Here is an 18,507-nt window from a genome sequence, read left to right as displayed (position 1 = left end):
CTCTCTCTGTTAAGATGCCCATGGCTGCAACTGGGGAGTAGGAGTGGGAGCAGTAGTAGTAGGAGCAAGAATAAGAGTAAGAGTAAGAGTAAGAGTAGTCTTTCCCTCTCTCTCAAGATGCCTATGGCTGCAATAGTATAATAAAACTTGATGATGGGACCTTTTAATCCCTAAGCCTTGGGTGTATCTTTTATTTCAGGACCCCGAGAGGAAACATCATGGCATAACGGCCCAGTATGGGTACCCCTACTCCCCCAAAGGGAAGGCTTAAACCCCTAGGAAGGAGCAAGGATCAATGAGCTACATGCTTAAATAGAGCACCACTCATATAAATCGGTAAATGTGTATGTACATTCCCTATGTCCCAATGGGATTAATACAAAAATTGGGCATACCGCCCTCTCTATGAGCTATTCTACGGGATCCTCTTGTGTTGCAACTAGACCTAGTCCTAGAGTAAAAGTGGACGTGGTCATCTCACTTGAATTGTGTCAATGTCCAAATCTCCCCCTCAAGCCGAACGTAGAATAGAGTTCGGGAGGCACCACTACCAACAAATCTCGCCACCTACCATTTTGCCGAAGCATGGAAGCCACCTAGACCTCCACTCTTCTAGCTACCTCAGTTTTGCCCACTCTTTCAAGATGGCATAATGAAGACACACTATTGCAAAAGTGAGTCTCCACCACAATGCCACCACTGCCGATATCCTCACTTGTTGCCCATTGAAGTGACAATGGTTCCATGCTTCCCAAAGTGCTTGCACTTTTGTTGCTCTCCAAATGGACTAGCACTCGTAGCCCATTGCCTCCCAGATTGATGTCCCGACTTCAGCCCCTATCATATCCCACTGAACTTGCATGTTCCATCTGTGTCATCCGCAATAGCAAATACGTCTCCAAGCTTGACCAATGGCTGGACCTCTAGCTCCCTCAAACTAGTGGAGGATATCCCCACTTTGAGCCTCAAACTCCGGAATATGTCCTAATTCCTAAGCCTTGAACTTTAGAATGCCTCTTAATTCCTATGTTGCTTTGAAGATCTATTGCTATACCTCTCTTACCATGTCACATTCCCATAGTGCATGTCATGCTGTTTTTAGCTCACCACACACCACATAAATCAAGAGCATTGCAATCAATTTCCCTTTTGGCTGTGCTAGAGTTATTCTTCACTAGCTTTTATCCTTGTTTAAGTGTGATCATTATTTTTGAGAGTTTGTCTCCCATCTTGCACTTAATTTTTGCAAATCTTTTGTATAAGGAGGATGACTTGGCTTCTTAGGCTGATGTCAAGCCACTTTCTAGGCGATTCCATCCACCACAGTAAGAGTTCTTAGTAGAAAAGCACAATAGTTATTTCTTTACAAGATACCTCAACATTTTCATGCCTCTTGGAGTTTTAGTTAAAAGTTTGCAATGTTCATGACCATTTTTTTTATTATGAGCTTTGCTTAGGACATTTGGGGATGATTTAACTTGCTAAATTGAGTGCATCACTTCGTAGCATTTACTATGTTTGGGCATTTGTAGTGATTTGAACATTTTATGCCGGTGACAACACGTCATAATCATTTGGAGGATCAATTTGGAAGGCACTAGTCTCCACTCTTAAAGGCAAGTTTTTATGTTTAAGGTGAGAGTTTGATTTCCATCAATTCATCTCGGACAAGGATTCAATGGACCCTGTCTGGGGATTTGCAGCAACCAGTAGAAATGGCTAATCTAGTCCATATCTTATAGTGGGTGTGAATTTACCTCTCTTCACACATGGAGCTTCATTAGCACAAAGTCATAAGAGTTTGAGGTCTTTTGCAACTCAAATGGAATCATGGTGGATGCAAGCAAGTGCAACAACTTTCTTTGATCGATGCATGGATAAGTTCGGTTTAGGCAAAGTCACTCTTGGATATAGAGCGGGAACAATACACAGAGGTAAAGAGGCTCTTCCTCAAGACATTTGGACAGGAGAAAGATCTCCAACAACTTCACACTGAACTCTTTTCTTTCAGGCAAGCACCAAATGAGTCTGTCGTTAAATATATTTGGTGGTTTAAGTAATATTGGAAGTTATGCCTCACTTAGATCCCAGACCTCACAGAGATAATTGTGGTTGCCACCTTTGTCTAAGGGCTGAAGCTACTCATCCAATGCAAACTTCTCAAGCATAAGCATACCGAGTGTCGTCTAGCTTTTGAGCATGCTGAGGAGGTTGAGAAGGAGTTTTGCCTCACTCTAGGTGTCTCCTAGGTTGCCAAGCCTCCATCTAGCCACCTCCTCAAGCATCCAATCATAGCAGTTTCTCACCAACCTACACCTAGAGTCACGGAAGAGAGATTGCCACCATGCCATTGCAGAATTTCACCAGTACAAAAACCTCCTTAAGTGTCAATAGCAAGCTCTCTTGCAACACCAGCAGCAACAGACTGCCATTCTCAAGGAACTTAAGGTGTTGAGACTTCAACAAATAGAGACAACATCAAGACGACCCCGTCGTTGGTGCACCCATTACGAGGCTAGTACACACTCAATAGAACGGTGTTATCACCTCCATCCATAGCTTTAACCTCCCAGAAGCCAACATGTCCAGAAGCATCCCCTTGCTGATCACTTTGCACTTCTACCACCTCTAGATAGATATCAACAGCAATTCCAACAACACGCAATTAAAGCCACCCCATCGATGAGCAAGGGAAAGGAATTGGCTCTCCACATCAATACTATCAATGATGAGACCCTTACAGCTGTGACTTGAGCTCAGAAGAAATGTCAGCCAACAGCCCGGGACATCAATGGTGAGCAAGACTCAATTGTTCAACAAGTACTAGGTTTAACCATTACATACAAGTTACCCTTTGAGTCAGCATTTGCTAGATCCCCTTTGGTTGATGTTGGACTTTCTCAGCTTGACAACTCATCTTCTCTAGGCTTGGCTGGTACATCTTCCATAACTCCTACCGCATCTTCAGCTCTTCTGACAGATGTCATGCAATGGTTATTGTATAGCTCAGTCACCCTTTCACTCAAATAACTTTTGCAATCAGTCCCAAGATTTGGACAGTAACTAGAAGCTCTTGCACATTCCAATCAACCTCTTCTTCATGCTGGAGAGGAGATCCACATCATAAATACCACAACAATACAAGATCTGGGAGCTTTTATGGCATTAGTCACTCCAAGAGATACTGTCACAGCAAAAGCATTCTTGGATTTAGGATTAGAGAGCAATTTCCTCTCCTTAGCATTGGCAAAGTCTACTAGATTACAAATCTAAGATAACACCACCGTCATCCTCAAAACATTTGCAAGTCATACAATGATCTCTACGGGCATATGCCGCCAAGTGCCAATATTAGTCCAAGGGATCTCATTGTTGGTGGATTTTGTGGTGGTGGACTTCCAGGATGTGAACTCCCACTCCCTCACCAATCTTATCATCTTGGGATGCACATGGCACCTCCAAGTAGATGCTGAGACATAGTAGAAGCAAGGAATGATGCAAATTAGTGACCACATCCAAACTGCCAAATGCTCATGGCCGCTCCTTGCACAAGACAACTCCAGCTCTTACTCCGACTCCTACTCCCACTCTGACACCTACTCCTACCCTGACTTCTTCCAAGACTCCAACATGTTTAGCTTTTCCAGTTGAGTTGGCAATTGTCTTCCCCAAGCTCCTCAATGATCCATCACTGCCAGAAATAGAGGTATGTAGCGTCAGCACCATCCATGAGTTTTTTGGGTCAACTGTAAACTAATCAGTACCAAAACCCACAGATGACAGCAAGGCCCATCCAAGCTCAACATTGCTTACCTCCTCAACCCTTCACATCACCATGGGGTATGCAAGTGCTAGGTTTGGCCTCTCTACTTGAGAATCACACCCCTACAGCTCACTGGGATATCCCAACTATACCAGCAAGGTAGCTGCAAGCAAGCTTGGATGCAAATTTTCCCCCAGTGGTTTTACATAACACACTTAAGTGCACTTTTTCAAGACCTATGGTTTTAACAATGGGTCTTTCTTGTGAAGAACACAAATCTGCTCACTCATACCATGATGAACATGAAAACACTTCTAGCATTCCAGTAATCGTGGCCATGACTTTCAGTGATCAAGCGACTCTGGGAAACTTAGAGACATCAGCCTCCACACTCATGGCACAATCTCCTCTAGCCAAACCACTTGAACAACTTAGATCTTACAAGTCCTAAAATGTGGCATTTTTCCTTACTGAGAAGATTCAATGTCCTTTATTTGGACCTCATATCCATCATGCTGTTTGCTCTTGTCTACTAACTTTGCCTTTCTAGGACACCCTCACAGATCCATGTACTTTATCATGGATCCCTACAAGCTCGATAGACAATACTCTTGCAACTGCTCAGTCCACTATCTCAGTGTAGTGTATGTGATCATGGGATGAGATTTGGATATACTGTTATTATGAATCCTTGGAATCTTTGGGGATAAATAGGGATAAAATAGCCACTAAGGGCTCTCTCATCAAGCAATTGCCCATTTTTCAATTGGGTTAAGAGAAGAGAGATAAGGTGCACTATATGTGGTATTGGAGAAAATGGCACAGGTTCAATTCATATTGATTAGTGGCTACTTAAAACATAATATACCCTTGAGCAAGGTATATTCCTACCCCTAAATCTGAAATCTTACATATTGGGCATCCATGCATATGTCCTTCCTATCCACAAACAAAGGTATCCACTGTGGGACTATGTGTAAGCAACCAAAGGGAACGGCTCGAGAGACGATCCATGGGGTTCAAATATAGAGGGAAAGGGCCCATGAACAAGAGTGCACCCCCTTTTCCAAACGGTTAAGGGTCTTGGGATATTTGGGGTTAAGCGTCCTTAGGTTTGAATAGTACTGGGCTGGGTGACCTCCCGGGAAGTCCAAACTCAGGAGCTTACACTATGGTATAGGTGGATGATTAATTGCCTCACATGGAATAGCTAGCCTACACAATGGAAGGATTAGTAAATTTAATACAGAAATAGAAATGTTGGTTCCTCTTGGCTTAGTAAAGGTTAAAAGGATTGGTAAATTTAGTGTAGAAATGGAGATGTTGGTTCCCCTTGGCTCAGTAAGGGTTGTTAGTTAATAGTCAATGAGTACATTGGCATTTCTAAATGGGGGTGAGTGTAGCGCATGTGATCATGGGATTAGATTTGAATATACTATTACTGTGGATCTTTGGAACCTTGGGGGATAAATGGGAATAAAATAACCACTAAGGGCTCTCTCATCAAGAAATTGCTCCTTTTCCAATTAGTTTAAGAGGAGAGAGATAAAATGCATTACACTCAACTCCAAGTCTTTTTCCTCACCATCAAAAAGCCTCACTCAAGGATCTAAGCTCCTCACAACACCACTTGGACGTGGCACATGCTAGCTATGGAGCACAAGGTGGTGCATCCTTCAAAGTTGGTAGACCCACAACTCCAATCTTTGTTTTTGACTTTGGCCACACTCAAGAGTCTTTACATGGCTTCCTTAACACTCAGGGAAGTTTTCCTCAGTTTGTAGCAGCTCCATATCACTCTAGAGTCAATACTCAGTTGCTTTGACATGGCATTGCACATTCATATGGCTTCGGGTTTCATCACATTTCAGCTCCAATTCTCAACATGGTGTCCTCAAGCATGGAGCCTTCACAGACACCATTCTTATCACAAAGATTCAATTTAGTTCAACCATAACCACACAACACATTTGATTCTATGGTAACTTTCCCAAGCATTGACACTTTGTTCGCCCACAAGACTTCTACAAGCACTCAGGGAAACTTTTTCCTCTTCAACACCATCAACATTTCCCATCCAAGAGCAGCCAACATAGCTAGACATCATGCTCCAAGTCTCTTATAAACATCTCTTATGGTCCTAGATTCTCTCAACACTAGGATTCTCTCAACACCAGAAGCTTTAGATCATCATGCCTTACTTCAGCTCAACTTTCCATGGAATCCAAAGCTTTCTCTAGGATTTTTTTCACCCTCCAAAGGTGAGTTTCTTCACAACAACACTTGAGCAAAGCTTGACTCACCACCTTCTTCACTAGCAGTGAATTTTCTCCTCTCTTTGGGTTTTTAACTTTCTTTTCTTTTCCTCTTTGTTTTCACTTATTTCTCATGTCCTTCCAAGCCATATCCTCTTGCTAATATAAGTTCAAGCTTGAATTCCAACCTTGAGGTGGCCTTAACTCCACTCGTCCGGGAGCTTGTTCATCTTCTAGCCTTTCCCCTTGGTTCCCAAGTTTGTCTCTATCACTTTCAAGAACACATCCTCCTCTTCATTCCTATCCATTTACATTCACAAACCATCACTCTATTCACTTTCATAATCACTGCATTTCATCATCATAAATACCCACTCTTGGTTTTTCATCATTTCCACACCAAAGTCATTCCTTTTTTAGAATTAAAAATATATTACAAATGAAATTTACATAAAAAATTTACATTATCTATGTATCACACTTAACTTCATTCTATTGTAAGGATTTAGAATCTATTCAAATAATTAATAGGACCATTAAAGTCATTGGGAAAAAGTGATGGAAATTTTTTCCCTTTACGTTTAAATTATAGTACTCTAAAATCATCTCCTTCCCTTTTACTTATTGAATTTTATATATTTCAAGAAATATACTCACTCTAGATTTCTATAATTATTTTCTTTGTCTCATACAACTTTGGATGCTTGTCACTATGTGAAACTCGAGGCTGCTCAAGCAGAAGAGGTGATTCCCTTGGTGGGGCTTCTCTCAAGTGTGGACAACAAGAAGTTCATTGATATGTGGTACAAAAAATGACCACAAACTTACAATAGCTTGTAATAGGAGTGAAGTGCATTAAAGGAGGGTGGCTTTCTTTTTCATGCATTATGCTGCTCTTTCTGTACAGGATGATGATTTTGGTATCAATGATTTTTACTGGTTAAGGTGGAGTGATATCTACCTACTTACTTTCATATTTTATATTTTAAATTTGTGAATCTATGCTATAATTTACATAGTGACTTATAATGAGAATATAAGATTTTTATTTAATTTTAGAGTTTTTAAAAGTAACATTTTTTAATTTCTATTGGCCTTTCAAAATCTTTAAAACCTATATTTAAAACAAATTTGCTAATTCATTTAATATTCCTTACTTGACCATTCTCTAATCACCCTTATCTCTATACTTTAAATATTTTTTACAGGTATTACATTTAAAATTATAGCATTAGCATAAATTATTTTGTAGATTTCTATATATATATATATATATAACTTTTTAGTTTATTATTAAGTTGTGAGGTCCAAGTGTATGCCTACAATGCCGTATACTAATATTGGCATAGTAAGATTTGATAGCTGTCAGATTAGTTTCAATCTAGACCACTCACTCATATATATAATCTAATATTTTTGGGCTAATTGATATATGCATTTTTATATTCCATTTCCATATCTATACACTCACATTGGTGAAGGTGAAGGGTAGTTTTAATTGTTTTTGATGAGTGATTGAATGTGGGATTTTGGTTTAAATCTAACTTTTGCATTGTTTAAATCTCCCTTTCATTATAGCTTTTTCAATTTCTTTTCTTTTTACTTTTTCTTTTCATTTATTTTTATGATAGAGCAATAGCTTCCTCCTCTTTTGACTTTGGAGTAGCAATTGGTGTAATTGCTCAATGATATGTGATTGTAATTGAATAATCAAACTCAATTGATGGCAGCATTCATGGCATATGGTACAACTCGTACTCTTGCTGCTAATCATCACGTTTAGCTAGAGTTCTTCCATGGGAATTCAAAAAATGATGTGTACCATTGGTTTCATCACTTTATAGTGATTGCCATATATCATTCTTGGGATGATGCTCAATATTTGCATGAATTTCCTATATGTCAAGACAATCCATAGAAGTTTAAATATAAAGTGAAAGGGCCCATGAACAAGAGTGCACCATTTTTTTCAATCGGTTAAGAGTCTTAGGATGCTTGGAAACAATTGTATCATGACCTTTTAGGAAATTCAAGAGTTTACAATATATTAATAATTGTGATAATGCCTTTCAACAATTATATCATCTTTATCAAATTGTGATAATGCCTTCCAAGAATTATATCATCTTTATCAAGAGCTATATAAGTCAATGATTCAATTTAGTGTTCATTTCTGAAGTCTCTTCTTTTGTGTAGAGTCAAATATGTTAAAGTGGATCAAGTTGGGAATGTTATCATTAGTACTTCGTAAAAATTTTGTAGGATTTATGCATGCACTTACTACAGCCACCCTTAATGATACTCTTCGATTGGCATAATATTATAAAATGTTATTTCTTTTGCTTCTCGCTACATGTTTTTCAACTCCACTTCCTATAGGAGATGGTCTTATTTCAATGGAGGTTGATCCTATTATTTCTCGAATTCAAGGACAAGAGCAAAGACAAAGTCAAGGACAAGGGTAAGGACAAAGGAAAGGACATAATCATGGCTGTGATATCCATTATTGGGTATGTGATGAAGTTAATCACACTTATTGGTGTTGTGTTTATTGGACTGGCAATTTCCATTTCCTGGGTGGAGACTTTGGCGTTAATAATATCATGTTGGTGCTGTTGCAATGGAAGGTTTAGACATCAAGATACTTCTAGGAAATGAAGAGTCACGTGAGTAGCGAAGGGTTCTTGCACAAATAAGTCAATAACCTTTCCATCTTTCTTTTAAAAGTATCATCAAAGGGTTCATTTAGCACCAATTCATTCAATATTTACTTTCTAAATTTGTTTTCATAACAAAAAGTCTCTTATTATTCTCTCTATGTTAGTTGATACATGCTCAAATTTATCTTTTATTGCTTGGCTTATTGCTACATGTTGTTGTTTAGATTTACGTCATGTAGTAGAGCTAATTTTCATTCTTTATGGCAATGGTCGAATACACATATCTACACAGGATGAGGCAGACCTAGTTGTGTGTGTGGGTGATCTCAAGCTTGAGTTGCAATTGTTGAGGGTAGTGCCAAATCAAGCTTTTGACTTCATTTGTAATATCAATTGGTTACAACATAATCATGTCAAATATGATTCCTTTTCGTCCTTTTGCTTTTACTTCTTCTTCCATCACTTTTATCTTCTCATTACTTCCTCCTTTATTATTCCTCTATTCATTCTTCAAATCCCTTTGATGGTCTTTGTATTGTAAAGGTTGACCAGATTATGAAGGAATATGCTAATTACTTTGAATTTGATTTATCGTTTGAGGCTAAGATTGCAAACACATCATCCTATTCCAACTAGGGATGTTTGTCCAATCAAGGTTTTCATTTGTCATCAGTCACCAAAAGAGTTTAAGATTTTACATCCAAACATCAAAAAAATATTGAAAAGGGTGTTATTTGAAAGTCACAGAGTTCTTGGGTGTGTTAATCTTATCTTGTGATGAAACTTGATAGGAGTATTTGTTTTTACATTGACTATCATCCATTAAATGAAATGACAATCCCTGATATGTATCCTTTTTCTCACACTGTTGATCTCTTGGATTATCTTGGGAGAAGTCGTTAGTTCATTAAGTTAGATTTTGCTTCTAAGTACTAGGAAGTGTTAATAGTCAAGGAAGATATTCTCAATAATGCTTTTTGTACACCATTTAATTTGTACAAGTTCTTGGTGATATTGTTTGGTTTGAACAATGCTCCAGCAACTTTCTAACAGATCATGAACAAGGTTCTTTATTATATGCCAAAGATGACTGCTGACATCATTAATGATGTCTTGATCCATTCAGAGGGGACGTGTGAGAAACACATCCATGATGTTCATAAGGTGTTGGATCAACTATGAAAAAAGTTGGTTTAAAGTTGAAGTGATCAAAATATGTATTTAAGTTCAAGGATACCACTTATCTTGGGTACCGTATTTTTCGTGAAAGTTTGCAAATTAATCTTAACAAACTTATGGTTGTTCTCAAGTTCTTTACTCCAAAGTGTGTGAATGATGTGCAATACTTCTTAGGCAAGGTGCACTATCTTGATTATTTTGTTGATCATTTTTTTAATTGTATTGCACCATTGCGAGCATTATTGAAGTTTTCAACACCTAATCTATGGACTGTGAGTGGGTATTTACAAATTTCAGAGAATTATTGACGACTCCTTCAGTTTTGGTATATTTTGACTACACTTGACTTTTCATTTTGCTCTTGGATACTTCTAATATCGATTTTGGAGGTGGTTGATGCAAGAAAGCCCGAATGTACTTGGTCAACACCATCCCATTGTATACATTAGTTGTACATTACAATTAATAGAGGTGAACTACTCTACAACAAAGGAGTGTTTATTACTAGTTTAGAGTTTTGAGAAACTTTATACATATTTATATAATTCTTAAACATTACTAAAAAGTGATTATACTATAGTTACTTCATTATTAAAGCAGAAAAACTTGGTTAGTTTTACTACTCTATGAGCTTTGAAGCTTTAGATGATGTTGTTCATTGCTTAAGGAGTTTTATGACTGATACTGACACCCTTTCTCAAGCTCTTCTTCCTTTTCTATTCTCATGTTTCTAACAAGCTTGTTATTTCAGCATCTATGGATATTTTAGATGACAATTTTGTGCCATTGGCAGTTGCTATACTTGATGTTTAGTGTTACAAGGTGCAAAACAAAATTTACCTTCTTTTGACAAGGTTCATGAGGCTCAAAGAGTTAAGCCATGAATTTAAAGGATTTGCGATGGGTTTGAAAATCTTGCATCACTTACTAATGATTTGCCATTTTAGTATTTATATTCTTAATATCGTCTTGAGGACAATTTTCTTTATTTTATGGGGATTGTTGGTGATGCCTTCAATCTTTATTCCACGCTTTCTTCATGCGTACCATGATTCTTCTATTCTAGGTGGGCATAGAACATTGTTGTGTGATCGAGAAGCTGCAGAAGTCTTTTTATTAGCTAGAGATGCAATGCAACGTTATTTCGTATGTGTGTAGCTGTATTTGGTGCCAAACTCATAATACTCCCCCTTATGCTATGAAAGAACAGTTGAAGTCAATTGCAATTTCCCATTTATCTGAGTTGCTTGCATTTGATTTAATGGGGTATTTTCCATACTTGATTGCTGGCAATGAGTATATCATTATTGCTTCTAACTACTTGACTCACTAAGTGAAATTAGTGCTTTTGTTAGTGCATCTACAACTATTGTTGGATACTTCCTCCTCAATCAAGTGGTGTTCTAACATTTCTGTTTAGAGTGAATTCTTACAGATAATAGTCCCACATTTATAGCTAAAGCATTTCATATTTTAATGTCTTAGTTAGAGATATACCACACTTTTATGAGTGTTTATTATCTACAATCAGATGATTTGGTGAAATGGCTCATTCAAACTTTCAAAAAGATGATTGCAAAGTACATAAACTTTTAACATTCAAATTGAAATGGTTATTTGCCACCTTTTCAATATGCATGTCACAAGGGTGCAAAGTTATATTAGTGCTTCACCATATAAATTCTTATATAGTCACGAATATGACTTTGGGTATCAAAAATTATTTATCGGCGAGTCCTTTTAAATAATATTTCCTTACTGCCACAACGGCAAAAGGTTGGTATTGCTAATTCCTTTATCAGTCCCTTTTGTTTAAGTGTTAGTAAACTTGACTTAACATTTGTACTTAGCTAGATGAACATAAAGTAGAAACTCTTATGTGTTTCTTTCTAAGCATACTCGGTTAGCTCTTAGTTCTCTTTTGCTCTATTCTACACTTGTTTAACAAGAACCCTACGATATTAAAATCAATATTCACTAAATGATAACTTACTGTATCTGTTAAACACCCTTGCTATCATGCCCTTTGTGTTAGTCCTATTCAGTCCTAATTGCTATTTATGGAAAGTGTCTATATTTAGCATATTTACGGAATGTAAAATGTTGTCCTAAACACAATGGTGTTGGTCCTGTGTCCAAATTCACAATTTAGAGACATTCCATATTTAATAAATTTTGAGCTTCTCCTAAAGACTAACTCCTAATACTAAGGGTGGCTAGGTTGAAAGCCCAAAGCATATGTTCCTCAAAGGGGTGGGGGGTGCTGTAGGGGGTTCCAAATATATAGTAGGGATAGTGGGTATTTAGCTTGGGTCTAAGCCCAAGTTCCATAACATGCTAATTGGTGAAGTATTTATATCCTCGCATTAGGCCACTAATATGCTAAAATAACACCAAACTCCATTTAGCTCTGTTTTATGTGTTAGTCCTGACATTAAGATACTAAAAGCTCTAAAACTATTCCAACATTGCTCCATGCTTCTGTCCTTTCATTCCTTAGGTTGAATACTTAAGAGTCATTCTATGCTCCAATTCCTTTGCTCCTTAGCTACAAGCTTGGGAATTTGGCTCCGTTCTTTCATTCAATGCCCCAAGGCCCTAAAACTCAAATTCCACTCTACTATCATTGGACATGTGACATATGGCACATAAAGGGTTTAGGTTCTGTTTTATGGTTATCCTATAGTAAACCATTATAGGATAAAGGGTGAAAACCATGTATGTTACATATATAGTTATGATGCGATACTACTAACGAAGTTGAGTTTACCTTTGCAATTGCCACAAGCTGTTGATACTAGGTCTTGGGATTAGTATTTAATAAGCATTCTTCCACTTGTCTGAGTAAAGTTTGTTGAACATCTGGGCTACATACAAATGGGACAACGGCACTACATCGTCCACCTATAGAGTATAAAATAGATGATTTAGTGTTAATTTATTTTCCCAATTTTAGGGTATATGGTTTGTCTAAGGGGCTCCTTGATTAGTGGAAGGGACCGTATTGAGTGTTGTAGCAAGTTGGATCACAAATTTATAAGGTTCAATATAACGTCTAATAAGCATCCTTCAGAAATTGTGCATGTGCAATGACTAAAACACTTCATACAAAGGGATTAGGAATAATTGGCACCACTTACAGATCCACCAATGCCTCCTTCTGATGTTCCTTTAGATCCTAGCCAATCCACTAGAAACCCTAACTATCTTCTATCATTCCAAAAGGATGTAAGGTCTAAGTGTATAATTACAATGTTGTATAACTGTAGTGGGATTTTGATAGCTATTGGATTGATTTCAATCTGGACCACTTGCTCTTGTATATAACTTAGGGTTTTTGGGCTAATTGATATGCATATTTCTATATTCTATTTCTGAATTCCATGCACTCGCAAAGTTATATTATATTTTTATTTTTAAAATTTAAATAAACTATAATAACTTTAAAATATTTGAAACTAAACTAAACTAAACTAAAGTTTCTTTATTATATATAATTATCTTTGCAAAACTCTCTAGGATATACTTTGCATTATGACAAAATTCTAACATATCTCCAATTGAAAGAAAAGAATTTAATATTATATTTAATCCAGATTTTATGATTTTCAAGTTTATATTTAATAAAGTAATAAATATAAAAACATTAAATAAATTAAAAAAATATTTCAAGATTATTTCAAGAGTATTTGACAAACATTCTTCCATTAGTTTGAGCAAAGTTTGCCAAATACTTGAGTTGTATACAAATGGGACAACAACAACATTATAACTTCTATTATCATCCATTTACAAAGTACAAAGTGAATGATTTTGTTTTAATCCATTTTCCCAAGTTTATAATACATCGTTCAAAGGGCTCCCTACTTAGTAGAAAGGGCTATATCAGGTGTTGTGCTAAGTTGAACCACATGTTCATAAGGTTCAACATAACATCCAACAAGCTGATCCTCTAGAAATTGTGTATATGTAACAATTAACACTTTATATAAAAGGATCATGAACAATTACCACACTTACAAATCCATCAATGCCTCCTCCTTATGTTCCTCCAAATCTCAACCCATCTATTAGAAAACCTTAATTGTCTTTTATCATTTTCAAATGAGGGGATGATGTGAGGTCTAAGTGTATGGCTATGATACTATATATCAATATTAGTATAGTAGGATTTTGATAGCTGTTAGATTGGTTTTAATCTAGACCACTTACTCTTGTATATAAGTTAGAAATTTTGAGCTAATTGATATGTATATTTCTGTATTCCATTTCCATATTCCATGCACTCATAAAGTTATATTATAATTTTATTTTTTATAAAATTTAAATAAATTATTCTAATTTTAAAATATTTAAAATTAAATTTAAAGCATCCTCATTATATATAATTAGATTATTCTCTTGCAGCTGTCATAGACCTCGGTCTTTGCAAAACTCTCTAGGATATACTTTGCATTACAACAAAATTCTAACATGTCTCCACCTGGAAGAAAAGAATTTAATATTATATTTAATCCAGCTTTTATGATTTGTCATGATTATATTTAATAAAATATTAAATATAAAAACAATATATAAATTTAAGAGATATTTCAAGAATCAATGCAAAAATGTTTATAAATAAAACTTTAATTTTTATTTTGTTACCAAAATTTGTGTTAACACTTATCTTTTCAGGAAACTTAAATATCTTACAACCTGAAAGTGTAGAGATAATTCTATTAACATTAAATATGATGATTTCAAAAATTGATTTTCAAGTAGTACCTACAGGTCAAAGTATGAGTTTTGAATATAGTTTATTAGATGAAAGGCTTGGAAATTTAAATTTAATTAATCAGTTTTGGATATTTGATAGACTTAGTGACTTAAGTACATGTGTTGCATATCGTGGGAATAAATATGTTAATGAAGAAAATGTTATAAAAGAGTTTAAGGATCTAATTAATACTTATTATCATTCTATACAAGAATTAAAATCATCTTTTGTAACTATAATATCTGATTATTTTGCTATTCATTATGTTGTTACAAGTTTGTATAAAATTCCTGATTTACAGGAAATGGTACCGAAAAATTTTCTTAGTCAATTTAAAGATGGTTGTATAATTTATTTAACAACACTATTTAGTACTATGCCTAATCATTTTTTGAAAAGCACTCAATTTTTACAATCTTCTAATAAAAAAGTATATCTTTATTTGCACTCAAATTGTTTATTGGCACTATATAGTGGTAACAATATTAAATGGTTTAAACAACCAGAAGTATCATCTTTTGATTGTGAACTTAGAGTTCAAAAAGATGGAAATTTAGTATATTATAAAAATAATGGTGAGGTAATTTGGTCTCCAAATATATATTGTGGACCACATGATGATTGTGTTACAGAAACATACTTATCAGTTCAAAATAATTGTGAATTAGTTTTATATGAATTACGTCAGAAAACATTTTCTGTAAATCCCAGACCTATTAGAAGATGGTCTTCAAATTCATATCCATGTTAAATTAGTATTTATTAAAATTAATTTCAAGATTAATAAGTAAATCTAGAGAATTTTATATTACAAAATATCCTAAATTTATACTTTAAATTTAATTTATCAAGAATTTTTTATAAACTATATATAAGAAATTTATCTAGTTTTTTTAAATTATGAAATTAAATAAAATTTACTATTGATATTTTTTAAAATATTAGATGAATTTGTATCAAGTGAACCCCTTGATAGTACTCTTAAAAGAAGGATGGAGGGTCATTTTCCATAAGGACCTTCCAATAAAGAATATAAACTATCAAGAATATATGTCCTATTGATTAGACAAGGAGGTTCTATTTCAATTAATGGTTATTAGCATTATTTGTCTGAGCAATAAAAACATATTAAATAACTTACAATGTTTGGCTTAAACGAGGCCCTACAAGTAATAGTTATTGTGACTATTAGGCAAGTAAAAAATAAATAAAACACTAAACATGTGTAGCAAATTTCAATCTTTGCTAAGCCATCAATAGCAACCAAGAACTGTATGATAGTGTTCAGAAATATTGGATATCAATTTATTGATATTTTTAATTTATTATGGCTGATTATAGTGTTAAAGTCTAAAAGTTAAATTTAAAGCTTTAAAGATCTAGTCTGTTTTACAACACGAAGTATTTGGAAGTTGCCTGTTGCAATTGCACTCAGTGTTAAGGGGCAGATATTATAAATATAGTTTTTTGTGTAATTATGTACAGTATTACAAATTTTTATTGGTTAACACTAATTCTTCCTGAAAATTCTACTCTTAAGATGGCAATGGACCAGCCTTCTCATCATCAATCAAAGCTCTGATAATTGGGTGTACATATTAAGTTTGATAAACATATGTATAGTCCCTATATGTCTAGTAGAATGGAAAACGAGGATCACAAACTGCAAAGAATCCCTCTTGCGTCACAAGAATTGCTTTGTTTTATTTCTTTGTAGTTTGAGTTTTCATCTGAGCATTTTGGATAACGCAAAATGCGCTCACCATGGGCATTTGCCACTGCACAAAAGGTTTTCTCGTAATATCAAACTTCGAGTTAACACAACAACACAAAGATTCGCATTGTCTGAAGATTTCCTTTTGGTCTTTTGAATATTGAATTTGTTCTAGCATTTCTGCCAATTTATAGAAGAACCCACGGGAAACGCGTGTACAACAAAACCCTTATTGGTTAGAGAGAGAGAGAGAGAGAGAGAGAGAGAGAGATGGGTGTTGTGAGCATGTTGTTGGTCTCCACTGTCACTCCAGCCACTCCCACTTTGCCCATGAATCGAATTCACAAGCTTTCCAATCTCGATCTCCATGTCTCCTTCGATTACTACACCAAGCAAGTCTACTACTTCCCGCCGCCAGCCCCAATTGATGACCCTCAGCACGAGAAACCGATCGAGGAGATCGCGAGCAGCTTGAAGGCATCGCTGTCGCAAACTCTGGTCTTGTTCAATGTGTTTGCAGGCAGAGTCCGCGAGAATGGACCTCGGCTGGAAATCGAGTGCAACGATCGAGGGGTGCCATTTCTTGTCGCCACCGCCGACGCAAGTTTCAGCGACTGGGGCGATCTCGCCCGCTGCTCGATTGAGCACGAATTGAATCCCGGTGAGACTTACATCACCAATCCGGTCGACTCGCCGCTTCTCAAATTCCAGGTTAGCCTTAAGGAGGACAACTCTGTTTTAACTCCGATTTGCAGCTGACGAGATTCAACTGCGGCGGCATTGCGCTGGGAGTTGTGACCGCCGAGCTCATCGTCGACGGATCTTCCTACTTCGAATTCATGCGATGCTGGTCACAGATCCACAAGGGCTCCTCCCCGCGAGATCTCACTCCCCCAGTCTTCGATTCCTCTCTCCTCAAAGCCCGGGAGCCGCCACAAATCACCATCCCAGTCCGGGACTACACATCGTCGCCCAAGCCATCCACTGATGCCATGGGCAAGTCCAGCCAAGAACACAATGCCTCCGCCAAGCCGACACTCGTCAAGCTCTTCGAGATGGATCCCCCGCAAGTGGACAGCCTTATCCGCGAGATCCAGTCCGGCCCCTTCGGATTCGACACCCCGAGCTCGTTCGAGGCCACCTGCGCCATGATCTGGAAGGCCATGACCGAGGCGCGAGGCCTCCCCGACTCCACTCTCACCACCTACGTCTACGCCATCTCGCTCAAGGCCAAGAACCGATGGAACCCCCCAATCCCAGCCGCGTACATTGGCAACTCGGCTCACTCGCCTTGCCTGTCAGCCAGCGCCGGAGAGATCAAGTCCAACCATGTCTCGTACGTGGCACGGCTCTTCCGGCAGGATATTCGAACCACCACGCCCGAGCATATCCAGTCGGCCATCGACTGGATGGAGCTGGAGATCATTCGCGGCCGCAAGATCAACTTCAACTGTGACTTTGTGGGAGGAACCGGGGTCTACAGCACCAGCTTGCACACGTTTCCGGTCTATGGAGTTGACCTTGGCATGGGGAGGCCCGTGCATTATTCGCTTGTCATGCAGCCGTGGTATGGGAATGGGGTCGCAATTGTCCTTCCGACGCCCAAGGGCGGCCGGAGCAGACGATTGCTCGTATCATTGCCCCGGGAAGAGATGCGCAAGCTGTGCGAGAACGAGCTCTTTCAGAAGTTCACCACAGCTGTGTTATGATTCTTGTTTGGCGCTGTGTTTGTTCAGCGACTTGTTCTACTGAGATTTTGCTTTTGAAGGTTTTATTTGGATGGTAGACGCCGACCTTCCAGAATTTCTTGACTCCTTCTCTCGCTCGGCCCAGCCGTAGCTATCAATGACTCGGCACAATCTTTATAGGGCAGGCGAGAAAGGGCTGGTGACGAGAAACACGACCAGATGCAGAACACTCTAGAAGATAAACCAATCAGTCATGCTTATGACAATAAACGAATGTTCTCCTTGCTTCGAGAACATTGGTATCAATGATGTTTCCAAACTCAAACATCCCTTTGGACCAAAAGTCAATACGGCAAAAGCTATGGCTCCTTGGTGGCTGGGAACTGATTACATCCATAAACTATGGATATAATAGAAAAATACATATAAGATTGTTTACAGTAGGGATGGCGTTCGATTTTTTTATTTATTTGTGGTGCTCATGTCAGG

At 37.2% G+C, this 18,507-nt stretch overlaps 1 protein-coding gene across 1 annotated transcript; it reads left to right on the top strand.

Moving 5' to 3' along the window:
- Positions 1-16,499: 16,499 nt before the first annotated feature.
- LOC9658964 (shikimate O-hydroxycinnamoyltransferase) lies at positions 16,500-18,141 on the top strand. The gene is made up of 2 exons (XM_002978759.2): positions 16,500-17,041; positions 17,086-18,141. The coding sequence occupies exons 1-2, from the start codon at positions 16,601-16,603 to the stop codon at positions 18,037-18,039; spliced, it is 1,395 nt and encodes a 464-aa protein (XP_002978805.1). The 5' UTR covers positions 16,500-16,600; the 3' UTR covers positions 18,040-18,141.
- The last annotated feature ends 366 nt before the right edge of the window (positions 18,142-18,507 follow it).

Source organism: Selaginella moellendorffii, unplaced genomic scaffold (assembly GCF_000143415.4).
Source record: "Selaginella moellendorffii unplaced genomic scaffold, v1.0 SELMOscaffold_38, whole genome shotgun sequence".
NCBI classification, from domain to species: Eukaryota; Viridiplantae; Streptophyta; class Lycopodiopsida; order Selaginellales; family Selaginellaceae; genus Selaginella; species Selaginella moellendorffii.
The sequence above is the reverse complement of the archived record's forward strand: the minus strand, read 5'-3'. Positions and strand labels throughout refer to the sequence as shown.